The sequence below is a fragment of the Manis pentadactyla genome, chromosome 13 (genome assembly GCF_030020395.1).
Source record: "Manis pentadactyla isolate mManPen7 chromosome 13, mManPen7.hap1, whole genome shotgun sequence".
NCBI classification, from domain to species: domain Eukaryota; kingdom Metazoa; phylum Chordata; class Mammalia; order Pholidota; family Manidae; genus Manis; species Manis pentadactyla.
Window position 1 is genome coordinate 101,377,049 of NC_080031.1, and position 18,719 is coordinate 101,395,767.

Sequence of the window (18,719 nt, forward strand, 5' to 3'; positions counted from 1 at the left end):
AAAAATCCAGTTTTACATAGAAAATTTTAATGAAAACTTTGTATTTTGGATATTGCTTTAAAAAACAATGTTAGTGAGATGCAAATGATACACATATCCAATTTTAATCATAGGAAGAGCCAGGGTTTAAGCCAACAAATGTCGTATTTCTCCTAATGTTTTGGTAGAAATAAAGTGTAAGAATGACTTCTTGTCATCACTTTATTAGAAATAATTTCTGACTGGAGAAATGAGAAATAATTTTCAATGATCTAATATTGTGATTTCATCTCTAATTCTCACTAATGTAGATAATCAGTATGGATTATGTAAATTAATTCATCCTCTTTGTCTTTGAACCGTCTTTGCCTTGATATTTTCACATTAGATTGCTTAAGTTTTCTCACTTCAACTTTGTATCAAGGATTGAACAGTGTTCATTAGGTCTGAAAGGATTTACCTTTCTTTCTCTGTGGTGTTAAATATTCATCATACATTTATTGTCCATTAAATGATTTTTATTAAAGTTTTTCCTCAACTGGTTAGATAAAACCTTTTTTATATTATTTGTGGTAAAAAGTAGTCTTGCACTGTAGTATGTTGCTTTCATGAACATAATATAACTAAAAGTTCTGTCCACTTTTCATTTTGTTCCATGAAACAGGTAGAGATTTATCTACTTACATGCTCAGATTTATGCTTCCAAATAACCAAGACAAAGTTGCTCATATTATTAAATAAAGTCATTCAAACTTGCTAAAGGCATTCATACATGCCTATACTAGCTGCAGTATTTGCTAATTGCCCTTTCCTCGTTGTGTGGATTCATCTAGATAGGAAGACGTTATCTCCATTGAAGTGAAGCATATTGACAATTATCAGTTTCATCCATCTGTTATGAATTTCCTGTCTTTAAATGCTTTATCTCTAGTGTTTGTGAAATTTTCTTTCCATGTGGTATGATAATATATAAAGATTCTAGCAAAGATCATTTACGTCTAGATCGTTTTTCTAATTCAGTGTTTCTTTGCTACATATAGGGTGTTGCAATCACCCACTTCATTGACAATCTGATGAAAGTCATATATGGCTATTCTCTCCTTAACATTACACAGCATACCTTTTGGAATTATACTCAGGGACCCCATGCTGAAGCCCATTCTTGTACATTTGTTCATGAACCTTTGTACCTCAATATTAATTGGCTACAATATTCTTTATTCCAAAGCAGGCAATCAGATTAAAATATAAACTATTTCAGACTCAAAAGTGATTAAACCATCATATCATTTATGAAGCTTTGTAAATATAATAAATGTGAATGTTGGATAGGGCACACATTATTACTCATCTCCAAATGAAATTCTTGGAATGATTCAAAGTCATTTAAATTTAATAAAGAAAGATATTGGAATGTTTCAAGTACAAATTAAATGTTTGCAAATCATTTCTTTTATGGCACAAAATAATAAAAGCACATTTTAGATGATTCCAAATTATGTGCACTAATTTCTACCACATATAGTGTCATTTATACTTATTCTTAATTTCAGGATTACATTCTGTGGTGTAAAATTATAATTTCAATGTATTTTCTAGTTCAGTTGTTTAACTATTAAGGTAAATTTAGATGTTCCTATCTGCTTAATAGGAAATTGTTATGTTAATTATTAATATGTCTACCAGTGTGTGAGGGCTATATAACACACTACTTTTTCAGTAAAGTTCCTGAGCAATTATGGTACATTGACTACTTTGAAAATGGAAAATAGAAAAAGAAGCTTGGTGGTGATATTAGAGTATTTAAGTATCAAGTAGCATAAAAATTAAAACGCTTTTGATTAAGAGCCAGTTTTATAGTTAATTTAAGTTATCTTGTAGAACCATTCTTAGTTATTAATTTTTGGTTGTGAGGATTTCATATCTCAGTTTCCTTTATTATTATATGTAAAAGGAATGGAGACAAATTTTCAGTTTAAAGATTTTGACCTGAATTTTAATGAGCTTATAAAAGCTATATTTACTTGTTCACAACTAGCTGTGGGATCTTATCTATGTTTCATTTTTCCCTTAAAGCTGGTCTTGAATTAATGAATAAAATTATGAAAAGTCTTTTGATTCTCCCTTGTATCATAGTCACTATTATGATTTTCTGAAGAGAAGCATATTCTGAGTAACTACTAACTGGCTTGAAGGGAAAGACTTAAAGGGAAACCAAAAGGTCATTATGAAGTTCATAGTCTTTTGACTTAAGTCAATGAGACTGGGATCCAGAACATTTCATGGGATCTTTTTCATATTAGTGCTCCTTTGCCACATTAGAATATTGTGAAATTTTGAGGCTTTGACCCAACATTTTACATGAAAACACTTTACTCCCGCTAGAGCAAAACTTTCTAGAGTCTATACCCAAGTCTCATTTTAACATGTTATGGGAATGACAGTTGTGTATAGAATCATCACATTTGAGCATCAAGGAACCAAAACATCTTCCACACTTATGATGAATTCCATTATTCACCAGATTTATGAATACAATAACTTATATGAATGGAATATTTATTTAAAAGAAATATTTTAGTTTTTTTCCCTTTACTAAATGGGGGGATTCTTGACTTTCTCCTGAAGTCCTACAATGCAGTGTTTTGAAGGAAAAAGTTACAAGTGTGAACTATAAGCAATATAAGGGTGGGGTGATGTACATTAATCTTAATTTTATTCTCCATGATAGCTTGAGAGTAACTTCTGACATACTGTATTTCAATGATTATTTTATGATAAACTTTGAAGTAGAGTATCTTACAAACTTACAAAAATGATGGAAGCATTTGTGCTATGTTACTTATATCACATATATAAATGGACATTTACAAATGATCCATGAAAATAACCGAAAGTTAGAACAGAATTTAAACTGACCCCGGTAGTGGCTGAACTAAAAAGAACCTCAGGATCTTTCTGTACTTACATAATCAGTCACTTGATGTCGCTGTATACTCAGAAGGTGAAAAAGGAAAATTCCGTCTCAGCGCCTAGATTCCAACCATTCACAGAATAGAACTGACTCCATATTGACTGGAATGCTGGGTAAAATTTACTAAATATATACTTATAGAAAAGGGAGACGTCTTATAAAGATTCGCAGGCGAACGATCCCTTACACTGACAGTCACACCTCAGAGAACTCCCTATCTGCAATGGTGTTTTCCTGGCGAGGAGGCCCAGGAGCCTGGAGTCTGCTGCTCTCGCTTCTGCTCGTCGCAGCCTGGGAGGCGGGCAGCGGCCAGGTCCACTACTCGGTCCCCGAGGAGGCCAAACACGGCACCTTCGTGGGCCGCATCGCCCAGGACCTGGGGCTGGAGCTGGCGGAGCTGGTGCCGCGCCTGTTCCGGGTGGCGTCCAAAGGCCGCGGGGACCTTCTGGAGGTAAATCTGCAGAATGGCATTTTGTTTGTGAATTCTCGGATCGACCGCGAGCAGCTGTGCGGGCGGCGCCTGGAGTGCAGCATCCACCTGGAGGTGGTCGTGGACAGGCCGCTGCAGGTTTTCCATGTGGAGGTGGAGGTGAAGGACATTAACGACAACCCGCCCGTGTTCAGAAAAGGAGAACAAAAAGTACTTATTTCTGAATCTGCACCTCTGGACTCTCATTTTCCTCTAGAGGGAGCTTCTGATGCGGATATCGGCGTGAGCTCTCTTCTTACTTACAGGTTAAGTCTAAATGAATATTTTACTCTTAAAACAATAACGAAAAACGATAAAACTGTATTGCCTGAATTAGTTCTTAAGAAATCATTGGATAGAGAGGAAACGGCAGAACTTAATATGTTGCTGACCGCCCTGGATGGGGGTAAACCTGAGCAGCTAACAGGATCTGTTAGGATTCAAATAACCGTCCTGGATGTGAATGACAACGCTCCGGAGTTTGATAAGCCGGGCTATAAAGTAGTGCTGTTTGAAAATGTCCAAAACAACACAAGAGTGATTCAACTAAACGCTTCTGATCTAGACGAAGGAATGAATAGAGAAATTTCCTATGGAATAAGAATGATTTTACCAGCTAGTGACAAATGTATATTTTCAATAAATCCAGAAACAGGTGAAATAAGAATTCATGGGAAACTGGATTTTGAAGAGAATAATGAGTATGAAATTCAAGTTAACGCCATTGATAAAGGGATTCCTTCTATGGAAGGTCACTGCACGGTCCTGGTAGAAGTTCTAGACCTGAATGATAATACCCCCGAGGTAATGATAACTTGGCTGTCGCTCCCAGTGCGAGAGGACGCTCAGGTGGGCACAGTCATTGCTTTGATCAGAGTGTCCGACCTTGACTCTGGCGCCAATGGGCAGGTGACCTGCTCCCTAACACCCTATGCCCCCTTCAAGTTGGTGTCCACCTTCAAGAATTACTACTCGCTGGTGCTGGACAGCGCCCTGGACCGCGAGAGCGTGGCGACCTACGAGCTGCTGGTGACAGCGCGGGACGGGGGCTCGCCTCCGCTGTCGGCCACCGCCAGCGTGTCCGTGCAGGTGGCCGACGTGAACGACAACGCGCCGGCGTTCGCGCAGCCCGAGTACACGGTGTTCGTGAGGGAGAACAACCCGCCGGGCCGCCACATCTTCACGGTGTCGGCGCGCGACGCGGACGCGCAGGAGAACGCGCGGGTGTCCTACTCGCTGGTGGAGCGGCGCGTGGGCGAGCGCGCGCTGTCGAGCTACGTGTCGGTGCACGCGGAGAGCGGCAAGGTGTACGCGCTGCAGCCGCTGGACCACGAGGAGCTGGAGGTGCTGCAGGTCCAGGTGAGCGCGCGCGACGCGGGCGTGCCGCCTCTGGGCAGCAACGTGACGCTGCAGGTGTTCGTGCTGGACGAGAACGACAACGCGCCCGCGCTGCTGCCGCCTGGGGCGGGCGGCGGGGGCGGCGCGACGAGCCAGCTGGTGTCGCGGTCTGTGGGCGCGGGCCACGTGGTGGCCAAGGTGCGCGCGGTGGACGCGGACTCGGGCTACAACGCGTGGCTGTCGTTCGAGCTGCAGGCGGCGGCGGGGGCCGCGCGCAGCCCGTTCCGCGTGGGGCTGTACACGGGCGAGGTGAGCACGACGCGCGCGCTGGACGAGGCGGACGCGCCGCGCCAGCGCCTGCTGGTGCTGGTGAAGGACCACGGCGAGCCGGCGCTGACGGCCACGGCCACCGTGCTGCTGTCGCTGGTGGAGAGCGGCCAGGCGCCCAGGGCGTCGTCGCGGGCGTCGGCGGGCGCCCGGAGCACGGAGGCGGCGCTGGTGGACGTCAACGCGTACCTGGTCATCGGCATCTGCGCGGTGTCCAGCCTGCTGGTGCTCACGCTGCTGCTGTACACGGCGCTGCGGTGCTCGGCGCCGCGCCGCGAGGGCGCGTGCGGGCCGGGGCGGCCCCCGCTGGTGTGCTCCAGCGCGGTGGGGAGCTGGTCGTGCTCGCAGCAGAGGCGGCAGCGGGTGTGCTCTGGGGAGGGGCCGCCCAAGGCCGACCTCATGGCCTTCAGCCCCAGCCTTCCACAGACAGGAGATTGTTTAAATCCTTCCAGTGAAGTAAGTCTTTTATATAATTTAAGTATGTTTGTTTTCTTTAAAATCTTGCTGTTGGTGTATCAATAGATTCTCCTTTTCTTTCTGTTTTCTTCATAATGTTATAATTTAAACCATCAAATATCTTCTTTTCTATTGTGTAATCATTTATCACTTAGAACTTTTTATTTGTCCAAGTTTTATGCATTAAAGAATGAAATAGATGTAATGAAGGCCATGGATCAACACACTTTAAAATTTTGTCTATCAGTTTTCCTATTACCTATGAATGACTAGCTTTGAAGAATAGTACATTACAGTATGAACTAATTATTTGATAACTCTTAAGTTTAGTTTTCATGGAAACTTAATTTCTTGATTAGAGAAAATTTGCAAGATTAGTACAAGAGTTTCCTGATACTATTAACTGAATTCATGTTCTGTTCCTCTTGTGCATAGGTTTGTAAAATAGCTTCGTGTGTCACTATTCTTATTTCAGTATTCTTTCTCTTCATATATTTAAACAATAATAAAAGTAGTTGTTATTAATTCTAAGATGAATAAGTTTCTGCTGTTCACACGGAGTGCTTTCATTCAAGTGGGATTGACTCCTGTACTATCCTTAATTAAATAAAAGTAATAATTTCCTATTTAAAATATTATGAATATTATCATATCCACCTAAATCAGGTTGTAGCTTATAATTGATGGTTTATAATAATTTAATTGGCTGTTTTTCTTTGTAGCACATAGGTAAAAGTACATCTTACACTTAATGGCATTTTTAAATTCAACAAAATATAAGAATACTTATTGATCTCTTATTTTCCAGGACCCAAGCTAAGATCTTTAATTGCATTGTCTCATTTAATTATCAAATCAGTTCTATGGTGCAGGTACAATATTTATCATTGCCTTTTTCTCATGAGAAACCTGAAGTTAAAACCACATTGATAGAAGCGGCTCAAACCTGTTTTGGAGGGTCGCAAACCCATTAGGATATACTATTGCTCTGAGACTATTAGGTGAATCTTCCAATTGCATTTTACATCTTGTAACGTTCTTCCACAAAAGTATCGAGAGGCGTCTCTTTGACCAGAGAATAAAGCCTTAAATCCATCAGTCTGATGAAGGTATTAAACTTTCCTGCCTTCTGCCTACTACTCTGTCACATATCTTTAGTTTGGCACATGGGATACAGCATATGCTCAATTAATAATTTTTAAATAAATATATTGTATTGAAATAAACTACCTGGGTTATTCCCTCCATGTTAGAAGTAGGAATGGGCTTCAGAGATTAATCAATATTTTATTGAAGAATGCCTTGAGAAATAGATAACATTTCAACAAGAAGGTATGACAGATGGATAGATAAGTTTGAATAAATGAGCATAGTTTGCTCTAGTGAATATGTACTTGAAGGATTGAGCAGGGGAGATTCTGAAGGTAGGAAAGAATCTTGTATAATACTCTAGGTATCAAGTAAAGAGGCAAATTATGACAGTCAAAGTGGATTAAAAAAACATGTACAAGAGGCATTGACAAAGTAGAAGCAGCCTGATAATGACCAACTCAATACAAATGCTAGAAGAAAGACAAAAGTAGAAGATGGCACCAACTTTCTTAGGTCACCTGGGAGGATGAGATTGCCATTAACTGAGGTGAAGAATGGAGTTGGAGAGACTGTGTATGGTTGTGCACCAAGGAAACAGAGAGGAACATTTAAGAAATGTTACTCTTGAGCTTCTAGGAGAAAACTTTTGTGGTTGGAAATATGGGTCTGGGACACAGGGGAGATGATCGATACAGATTTGGGAATAAATCCCTTAAGGAAAAAAATAAATACATGAAAGGATAAAATCACTGAAGAGATACTGAAAGTGAAAATTAGTGTATCCAAGTAAAGAATTTAGGTGGGTTGGTGTGTTAGTTCCTGGGGATACTGTAATAAATTACCAAATATTGGGTGGCTTAAGACAAGAAAAATTCATTCTCTCACATTTTTGGAGACCAGAAGTCCAAAATCAGGACTGTACCTCCTTTGGAACTCCAGGAGAGAATCTGTTGTCTCTTCCAACTTCTGATGGCTGTCAGCCTTCCAGCTTGTGGACACACCACTCAAGACTTCTCTCATCTTCATGGTCACATTGCCGACTCTTCTCCACGTCTTCTCTTCCATGTTTGTTTTATAAGGATACATGTGATTGCACTTTAGGGCCCATTTGTATAACCCAGGATAAACACCTCTCAAAATTCTTAACTCAATCACGCTTTTTGCCATATAAAGTAATGTTCAGAGGTTCCAGGGATTAAGACATGGGCGTATCTTTGGGGGAGGGGGCTACCACTCAACCTACGACACTAGGCTTCAAATCAAGAGGTTAAACAACAAACAGCTGAAGTAAAATTTAAAGTGCAATATACCAAATAAATGATAGAAGTTAGAGTAAACAAGAGAGAAACAGAAAAGGCTTTGCCAACCCCCCCAGAAGCAGAAAGTTTAAATATATGGATATACAGTTGGCCCTTGAGCAATGCAGGGGTAGGGGGACTGACCCCTGCACAGTCTAAAATCCACATTTAAATTTTAACTCCCCCAAAACTTAATAGCCTACTGTTGACCAGAAGCCTTACTGATAACATAAACAGTTGACTAACACATATTTTGTGTGTTTTATGTATTATAAACTATATACTAGTAAGCTAGAGAAAAGAAAATATTTTTTAAAATTGTCAGAGATCTCCAAAAAATTTCAGTATTTCATTGAAAAAAATCCATGTATAAGTGGACCTGTGCAGTTCAAACTCATGTTGTTCAAGGGTCAACTGTATGTTTTAGTTAAAGACATTTGGAGTGTTTTTGTTAATGTGAGAGAAAGAAGCAAGAAAAGAAGATACTAAAGATGAGACAGGCAGAAGATGAAGATGAAAAAATATGAATGAGAATAAAATAGAGAATAATTTTTAAGAGTTGGCCTTAAAAGTAGGGACCATTTTTCCTTCGTAGGGAATGAAAAACAGAAAATAAAAAGAAAAATGTTGATCTAAGAAGATAGTCATTGAATTCCCATTTGATAACATCTCTCTGGTTAAGTCATCTGAGAACCAGGTGGGGGCAAGGAGGCTGGGAATCTGAAAAGAGGGAAGAGAATATGGAAGGATCTCTGTAGGCAGGAGGGAAGAGTCAATCATGACCCAATCAAGGTCAAGGTGAGAGTAAATTCTGTAGAGAATATACTCTCCATGGCTAAGCGATTACCTTATATTGGGAAGCTCACTAGGAGGAATGGAGAAAGTAGATGGTTCAGCTGTGTTCTGGAAGCTAAAGAAAATGTTACAAGAGTAATATAAGTAGGTGAGTGTTTCTAGGATGTCTGGCATGTTTTAAGTCATTGAAAGACAAAAACAATTAGAAGGACTCAAGGGAACAGTCTAAGAGTGAAGCTATGTTAATACAGTTAGTGGAGCTGGACTAGAGGATGAGGGTAAAAGAATACCAAATACTTATGTTTTCAGAGGGAAGCAAAGAGAGAGAAATGAACCTTATGGTTCATTATTTCTTATGGTTGTGCACAGAACAGGTAAGACAATTACTGGAACTATTGCTATATCTTTCATAGGACTATTTGGCCTTGAACTTTGTGCTTGGCATGGATAGTTATAGCAATAGATAAAAGTAAAATTCTCTCCTTCTCTTCCTTGCGAAAGATGTGTTAACATATGTGTCTACTTGTTGCTTGGAAAACCAGAGTCTATTTAAGTGATAGTTATGTTTTTCCCATAAAAGTGATGGTGTGAGATGGGGAAAAGAGGGAAGTTTAACTTATTGGTATTAATTTAAATTTGATCAAATACATAGGATGGTAGTTCTTGGCATGTTTAATACAAAGGGAATCCAGAAATTTAAAGCTTTGTTATACCTAAATGTTCTCCATTATTGTGTGTTTATGCAACACAAGCTCACATACACATTCACACACACTGAACACTTCTTTCAAGTACAGCTACTGTATCCATATTTCAGGAGAATTTATGAATGTGACTTATTTATTTAAAATTATATCACTTACTACCAATATTTTCCATATCCACCCATTTTATTCTTGTGATCAATTATGTTTCCAGTTAGAGTCAATGGCTGTTGTGTGAACATGTCTCAAAAAATATTACAGAAAAAGGATATTCTTGCCAAAACCTATAAAGCTGTGCAGAACTATATCTTGATTTCCAAAAGCAAATGTAGAATATTCCCCCCTTTTAAAATTCTGCATGGAAATTCTAAACATGCAGAAATATATTTGTGGGAAAATGGAACTCATCAATCAGTTTTAAACTAGCATCCAATGCTAGACAGAATACAGTGATTTACCACTTCTGGAAAGAAAAATTTAATCTTCAGTTACATATTTGCAATGAAAAAGTCATCAAGTGCAAGAAAAAAAAGCCTTTATCAACGGAAAATATGGAGTCATTTTTACACTTACACATTAATGCGCATGGTGTCGCTCTTCACTGAGAATGTTTCCCCAAAGAAAGCGCCCCGGCTTCTTCCTGCAGAAAATTTCTCAAATAGTGGAAAACCTTTAGCGAGTCCTCCTGCAATAGAAGGCCGCAAAATTGGACCTTGAAAGACTTTTTGAGGTAAGGTATTCTATATACTTCAGATATCTCTGAAGTCTTTTGGATGTACCATGTTGTCTTCCTGGCGAGGAGGACCAGCAGTCAGGCGCCTTCTGCTCTCGCTTCTACTCTTCACAGTCTGGGAGGCGGGCAGTAGCCAGGTCCACTACTCGGTCCCCGAGGAGGCCAAACACGGCACCTTCGTGGGCCGCATCGCCCAGGACCTGGGGCTGGAGCTGGCGGAGCTGGTGCCGCGCCTGTTCCGGGTGGTGTCCAAAGGCCGCGGGGACCTTCTGGAGGTAAATCTGCAGAATGGCATTTTGTTTGTGAATTCTCGGATCGACCGCGAGGAGCTGTGCGGGCGGCGCCTGGACTGTAGCATCCACCTGGAGGTGGTCGTGGACAGGCCGCTGCAGGTTTTCCATGTGGAGGTGGAGGTGAAGGACATTAACGACAACCCACCAGTGTTCCCTGAAAGTAAGAAGAGAATAATCATTGCAGAATCTAGACCTCCGGAAACTCGGTTTCCACTAGATGGCGCATCCGATGCAGATACTGGAGTAAACTCGGCTTTGACCTACCAAATAGATCCCAACGATTATTTCGCTTTGGACACAAAACACAATCATGAACAAACGTCTTCGTTGTCACTTGTGTTGAGGAAATCATTGGACAGAGAGGAAATTGAGGAACATAGCTTACTACTGACAGCCAATGATGGGGGTAAACCCGAGCTAACCGGCACAGTTCAGCTGCTGATCACAATTCTGGATGTGAATGACAACGCCCCAGAATTCGACCAATTCATTTATAAGGTGAGTGTGTTAGAGAGTGCATTTAATGGAACATTAGTGATCAAGTTAAATGCCACAGATTCCGATGATGGTGCAAATGGAGATATAAACTACTCATTTAGAAGGCCTGTATCGCCAGCAGTGTTAGATGCGTTTATCATAAATCCCAACAGTGGAGAAATTAGGACAAAAGGTAAACTGGACTTCGAAGAAAAGAAGTCGTATGAAATATCTGTGGAGGCAATTGACAAGGGGAATATTCCAATGGCGGGTCATTGTACCATTTTGGTTGAAATACTAGATATAAATGATAATGCCCCAGAAATTACGATCACTTCTCTGTCACTCCCTGTGCGGGAAGATGCTCAGGTGGGCACCGCCATCGCCTTAATTAGCGTGTCCGACCATGACTCCGGTGCCAACGGGCTGGTGACCTGTACCGTGTCGCCCCACGTCCCCTTCAAGCTGGTGTCCACCTTCAAGAATTACTACTCGCTGGTGCTGGACAGCGCCCTGGACCGCGAGAGCGTGGCGACCTACGAGCTGCTGGTGACAGCGCGGGACGGGGGCTCGCCTCCGCTGTCGGCCACCGCCAGCGTGTCCGTGCAGGTGGCCGACGTGAACGACAACGCGCCGGCGTTCGCGCAGCCCGAGTACACGGTGTTCGTGAGGGAGAACAACCCGCCGGGCCGCCACATCTTCACGGTGTCGGCGCGCGACGCGGACGCGCAGGAGAACGCGCGGGTGTCCTACTCGCTGGTGGAGCGGCGCGTGGGCGAGCGCGCGCTGTCGAGCTACGTGTCGGTGCACGCGGAGAGCGGCAAGGTGTACGCGCTGCAGCCGCTGGACCACGAGGAGCTGGAGGTGCTGCAGGTCCAGGTGAGCGCGCGCGACGCGGGCGTGCCGCCTCTGGGCAGCAACGTGACGCTGCAGGTGTTCGTGCTGGACGAGAACGACAACGCGCCCGCGCTGCTGCCGCCTGGGGCGGGCGGCGGGGGCGGCGCGACGAGCCAGCTGGTGTCGCGGTCTGTGGGCGCGGGCCACGTGGTGGCCAAGGTGCGCGCGGTGGACGCGGACTCGGGCTACAACGCGTGGCTGTCGTTCGAGCTGCAGGCGGCGGCGGGGGCCGCGCGCAGCCCGTTCCGCGTGGGGCTGTACACGGGCGAGGTGAGCACGACGCGCGCGCTGGACGAGGCGGACGCGCCGCGCCAGCGCCTGCTGGTGCTGGTGAAGGACCACGGCGAGCCGGCGCTGACGGCCACGGCCACCGTGCTGCTGTCGCTGGTGGAGAGCGGCCAGGCGTCGGCGGGCGCCCGGAGCACGGAGGCGGCGCTGGTGGACGTGAACGCGTACCTGGTCATCGGCATCTGCGCGGTGTCCAGCCTGCTGGTGCTCACGCTGCTGCTGTACACGGCGCTGCGGTGCTCGGCGCCGCGCAGCGAGGGCGCGTGCGGGCCGGGGCGGCCCCCGCTGGTGTGCTCCAGCGCGGTGGGGAGCTGGTCGTGCTCGCAGCAGAGGCGGCAGCGGGTGTGCTCTGGGGAGGGGCCGCCCAAGGCCGACCTCATGGCCTTCAGCCCCAGCCTACCTCCTTGTCTGAGTTCATCAGAACAAACAGGTGAAAAAGAAGCAGATTCTAAACATTTGAAAGAGGTGAGTTCGAATTTAAAACTATTTTAGCATTTCTTACAGTTTTCCGTTTAAGAATCTTCAAAATTTTAAAGATGATTCTTTAATTTTATTTATGGTATTTAATGAATGTTAACCGACATTATAGGTTTAATTATGCTTAATATTTAAATCTTAATGCATAAACAATAAATTGTCCACATGTCTAATTTTTTTTGGTGAATTCTTTGTAGTTTAGGAATTATTTATTGCATATGTGAGCACTTACAAGAATTGTGAGTACATTTACACATTGTGAGCACTTAAGCATTTAGTAACCATTTGTTTTAATGAAGGTAACGATAAAATTTTAAACATTTAAAGTTCTTTGTTATTTAAACTTATACATATACCCATACATGTTTTAAAGTGTTATTTTTACATAAGTGCTTTTTTATTTCTTTTTAAAAATTCTTTTGGGTTGTCTGTTTCCTCTGGGCATGTCAGTGTTTCTGTGTTGAGTATGCAATATGAGAAATCTTGTGATTTTCCTGTCACATTTTTATTTGCAGTCACGTAATTGTTCATATACATGCATACATATATCTGGTGTGTTTTTGTTACCACTACTTGTTTTCAGAAGTTTATTAGTACAGATGATGTGTTTCTTCAGTCAGCAATACCTTGTAGAAATCCCTAAGACTCTGATAGTTTTACTAGCTGCATAGTACTCCACAGTGTGGGAGAATTGTTTATTTATTCAGTTATTCACCTGTTGATGGGCAGGTTGTTTCAAGTGTTCTTTTGCCTTCATAAATCGTGCTGTACTATCATTCTACACATTCCTAAAATATTGGTGCTTTTATTTCACAAAATTCATTTTCAGATGTGGAATTAATGCATGAAAGATTAATAATTTTGATTTTGAAGTGTGTTGATAGATTACTTCCTAAAAATTTTGTATTATTTTTCAGTTTCTACCAAGAGGTTGAGATTGCTCTCCCATTTATCTCTAAAAAGTAGGGTTCTTATACTCTGCCAGGGTGATTTGTATAAAGTGATATCTTATTGTTACTTTAATTTTAATTCCTATATACCACTAGTGAATTTGAACATATTATCATTTGTATTTGCTTTTCTTTGATGCATCACTTAAGTTCTTTACCCATTTTTTAATTTAAAAAACTTGACTGTGTTTTTAAACTTGGTAAATTTCTCTGTAAAATATTGATATTATCTTTTATCTCCCCCCCATATCACTAGTACATTTTCCTCCTATATAATTTATATTGAATTGTATATGGTACATTTTGCCATATAAAAGTATTTTTAAAATTTCTATATTAAAATATGTTTATTTTTCTCTTATGGATTTTAAGTTTTCCACTTTAGTAAGGAAGATCTTCCCAATTCTTATACTGAACATTCACTAAGTAACTTCATTTAATAAACATTTATGTTTTAAACTAAAATTTAAAAATTGAGGTATAATTGACCTACAACATATTAGTTTCAAGTGTACAACTTAATGACTCAATATTTGCGTATATTTGGAAATGATCTCCATAGTAACAGTAGTTAACATCCATCACTACCCATAATACAATTTTTTTCTTGCATTGAGAACTTTTAAGACCCACTCTTTTAGCAACTTTCAAATATACAATACAGTATTATTATTAACTATAATCATCATACTGTGCACTACATCCCCAGGACTTATTTATTTTAAAACTGAAATTTGTACCTTTTGACCTCCTTCACCCATTTTACCCACTCCCCTGATATTGCTATAAACATCCTTCTTAGCACTGATTTCGCTGCATCCCATACAATTGAGTGTGTTGTATTTCTGTTATCATTTAAGATACTAATTATTTCCCTTTAGTTTTATCTTTGACCCACAGTTTTTCAGTAGTGTTTTGTTTAATTTCCATTGTTTGTGAATATCCAATTTTCCTCCTGTTATTGATTCCTAGTTTCATACCATTACTAGTTTCATACCTTCAGATATGTTCATATTTGCTTTATATATGTGAGAAAAGATTTATTATATGATTTTTGTCTTAAAGTTTGCTGAGACTTGTTTTGTGAACTAACATATGATCTATCCTAGAACATGTTCCATGTGTGCTTGAGAAGAATGTGTATACTGCTGCCACTGGGTAGGAAGTTCTGTATATGTCTGTTAGGTCCATTTGATCTAAAGTATAGTTTAAGATCAATGTTTCCTTATTGATTGGTTTTCTACCTGGATGATCTTTCTATTCATGAAAGTCCCCTACTGTTAGTAATGTTGTCTGTTACTGCCTTCAGATATGTTCATATTTGCTTTATATATGTGCTCTGATGTTGGGTGCACAATATTTACAGTTGTTATATCTTCTTGATGAAGTGACCCCTTTATCATCATATGATGACCTTCTTTGTCTTTTGTTACAGTTTTTTTTGTTAAGGTATCATTGATATACAATCTGATAGTTTCATATGAGCAACATGCGTTTACTACATTAACTCACATTATCGAGTCCCCCCACACCCCATTGCAGTCACTGTCCATCAGCGTAGTAAGATGCGATAGTGTCATTACATGTCTTCTCTGTGCTATACTGCCTTCCCCCTGACTCCCCTACAATATGTGTTAATCATAATGCCCTTTATTCTCCTTCTCTCTTCCTCCCCACCTGCCCTCCCCTACCCCTTCCCTCTGGTAACCGCTTGTCCCTTCTTGAAGTCTGTGAGTCTGCTGCTGTTTTGTTCCTTCAGTTTTGCTTTGTTGTTCTGCACCACAGATGAGTGAAATCATTTGGTACTTGTCTTTCTCTGCTTGGCTTATTTCACTGAGCATAATACCCTCCAACTCCATCCATGTTGTTGCAAATGGTAGGATTTGTTTCTTTCTTATGGCTGAATAATATTCCATTGTATATATGTACCACGTCATCTTTATCCATTCATCTACTGATGGACACTTAGGTTGCTTCCATATCTTGGCTATTGTAGATAGTGCTGTGATAAACATAGGGGTGCATCTGTCTTTTTGAATCTGGGATCTTGTTTCCTTTGGGTAAATTCCTAGGAGTAGAATTCCTGGGTCAAATGGTATTTATATTTTTACTTTTTTTGAGGGACCTCTATATTGCTTTCCACAATGGTTGAACTAATCTACATTCCCACCAACAGTGTAGAAGGGTTCCTTTTCTCCACATTCTCACCAGCACTTGTTGTTCCTTGTCTTTTGGATGTTGGCCATCCTAACTGGTGTGGTTTTTAATTTGAATTTCCTGATAATTAGTGATGTGGAGCATCTTTTCATATGCCTGCTGGCCATCTGAATTTCTTCTTCGGAGAATTGTCTGTTCATATCTTCTGCCCATTTTTGGCTGTTCTGGGTGCCTTGCATTTCCATATGAATTTTAGGATCAGTTTGTCAGTTTCTGCAAGGAAGCCAGCTTACATTTTTTTCAAATTAAGGTATCACTAATATACAATCTTATGAAGGTTTCACATGAACAACATTGTGGTTTCAGCATTCACCCATACTATCAAGTTCCCACTTCCAACTGCAGACACTGTCTGTCAGCATAGCAAGATACTTTAGAGTCAATACTTGTCTTCTCTCTGCCAGCTTACTTTTGATAGGGAGTTTGTTCAATCTGTAGATCAATTTTGGGAGTATTGCCATCTTAACAGCATAAAGTTTCTGATCATGAACATGGGATTTATTCTCCATTTATTTAGATCTTCTTTGTATTTTCAGCAATGTTTTGATGTCTTAAGAGTATACATTTTATATTTTTTGTTAAATTTATTAATGTTTTCATCTTTCTGATTCTATTGTAAATGGAATTTCTTTTATTTCATTTTTTGGTTCATTTTTATTTTGGTTCATGTATAAAATATTACTCCTATTCTTTGGAAGAGTTTGTGAAGAATTGCTATTAATATTTATTTAAATGTTTGGTAGAACTCATTCATGATGCTTTTGGTATTTCTGCTTCTTTTTATGTTGTTCTATTGTTACTAATTCAACCTCTTTACTTTTTATAGATTCATTCAGATTTTCTATTTCTTTTGACTCAGTTTTGATATTTGCGTATTCTAGGAGTTTGTTTCACCTAAGCTATTCATTTATTGGCATACAATTGTTCATAGTATTTTTTATAACCTTTTTATCTCTGTAAGGTTAGTATTAATGCTCTTTCACTTCTGGCTTTAGTAATTTTAGTCTTCTGACTTTTTCTCTTGGTCAGTCTAGGTAAACATTTGTTGATCTTTTCAAAGAACCAACTTTTGGCTTCATTGTTTTTCTCTACTGCTTTTTCATTCTTTGTTTCATTTATTTCTGCTCTAATCCTAATTATTTCCTTTTTTCTGCTTTTAAGTTTGGTTTACCTTATTTTTCAAGTGTCTTGAAGTGGGAAGTTAGTTGATTTGATTTGGAGTCAGTTGACTTGAAGTGAGAAGTTATTGATTTGAGATATTTCTTCCTGTTTAATGTCAACATTTACAGGAATTCCCTCTAATTCCTGCTTTACTGGCATTCCGTTGTCTTCATTTTCATTCACCTCAGAGCATTTTCCAATTTTCCATTCTTTCTTTTTTGACTCATTGGTTGTTTTAGCATATATTGCTTAATTTGCACATATTTGTAAATTCCAAAGATTTCTTTTTGTGACTGATTTTTAATTTCATTCCATTGTGGTCAGAGAACATGCTTTGTATGGTATCAATTCCTTTAAATTTATTGAGGCTTATTTTATGGCTTAGTGTTGGGAAGGCAGTCTCATGCACAGTCTTTCAATCCCCATTCAGTCACTTAAGAATGGGTGTTGAGCTTGGAACCCTTCCTTGCCAAGAGATAAAGAGCCCATCCTTTACCAAGAGATAAAGTGCTGGGCTTATCACTTTGAGTAGGGATATCTGTCTTTCCTTCAGGCTCAGTGAATGCTCTTTTGTTTCTGCTTAGATCAGTGTATCATGTGGTACCTGGCCAATCTCACTGGTATATCTGTTCCTCTGTGGAGAGAGGAGAAGGTCTTTCTACGGCAGCGCAAGGGTAGTACATGTAGGCAAATTGCCCTGCACTGGCCTCTAGGAGAGACCCACTGGGCTTGAGGGACCAACATCCATTATTGAATCTGATCTTGCTCTGTCTCTTCTCCGTGTAAGTCAAGTGTTGTTCCATCCAGAGTTTGACTGCATTGGTTCTTCTTGGTGATTCTGACACCAAGATGCATTGGGAAGCGTTGAGAATTCTCCCTTGGGATTGATGGCTGGTGCACAGTAATCTGCATGACACTTAGCATGTGGTCTATCATAGAAAACATTCCATGTGCAATTGAGAAGAATGTATATTCAGCTGTCATTGGATGAGTGTTCTATAGGTGTCTTTTAGGTCTAGTTGGTTGATAGTGCTTTTAAAATCTTCCATTTCCTTATTGATCTTCTGCTTGGTTCTATCCATTATTGGAAGTAGGATATTAAAGGCTCCAGCTATTAATATTGAGTTATCTATTTCTCCCCTAATTTCTGTCAGTTTCTGCTTCATGTATTTTGGGCTTTGTTGTTCCTGCCTATATGTTTATAATTTTTTTACCTTCCTAATTGATCCTTTTGACATTATAAAATAAACGTCTTTATTTCTAGTAATATTTTTGTCTGATATTAGTAAGTATAGCCACTCCAGCTCTTTTGTGGTCACTGTTTTCAAAATATATGTTTTTCCATCCTTTTACTTCCAACTTATTTGTATCTTTGAGTCTGATGGTATCTCCTGTAGGGAATATATAATTGGATCTTGTTATTTTAAAATCTAGTCTGATAATTCTGCTTTTTGATTAGATTGTCTAATCAATTCACAGTTCACTTATTGATATAGTTGGATTCACATTTGCCATTTTACTTTTTGCTTTCTTTATGTCTTAATTCTATTTTGGTTTTACATTCCTCCTTTACTGATTTCTTTTTATTAAGTGAATATTTTCAAGTGTGACATTTTAATTCTGTCAATAAATTTTTGAAACTGTATTTTTGAGTTAGTTTCTCAGTGATTTCTCTTGAGTTTACTGTATACATCAGATTCATACTAACTTAATTCTATTGAGATATAAAAATATTACTATTATATAGCTCTATTTCTTTCCTTCTTTTTTGTCCTATTATTATTATGTCTATTA

At 40.1% G+C, this 18,719-nt stretch overlaps 3 protein-coding genes across 7 annotated transcripts in view; all 3 read left to right on the forward strand.

The window, feature by feature from the left end:
- Positions 1-18,719, forward strand: part of LOC118917847 (protocadherin alpha-2-like) — a 133,535-nt gene that overhangs the window by 57,806 nt on the left and 57,010 nt on the right.
- LOC118925177 (protocadherin alpha-C2) overlaps positions 1-18,719 on the forward strand; it is a 144,119-nt gene that overhangs the window by 27,582 nt on the left and 97,818 nt on the right. Inside the window, exon 1 of one of the 5 annotated variants that reach the window (XM_036896085.2) lies at positions 2,633-5,543. The exons of the other annotated variants lie outside the window; for them this stretch is intronic. Within the exon in view, the coding sequence (XP_036751980.2) occupies positions 3,177-5,543 (2,367 nt within the window). The 5' untranslated portion in view covers positions 2,633-3,176. Of the gene's footprint in view, positions 1-2,632; positions 5,544-18,719 lie in introns of those variants that run through there. 5 annotated transcript variants of the gene reach the window in all.
- Positions 10,069-12,579, forward strand: LOC118917855 (protocadherin alpha-13-like). Its single transcript, XM_057490972.1, is given in 2 exon segments — positions 10,069-12,462; positions 12,464-12,579. Coding segments are annotated over 2 exon segments (2,319 nt in total). The 5' UTR covers positions 10,069-10,212; the 3' UTR covers positions 12,533-12,579.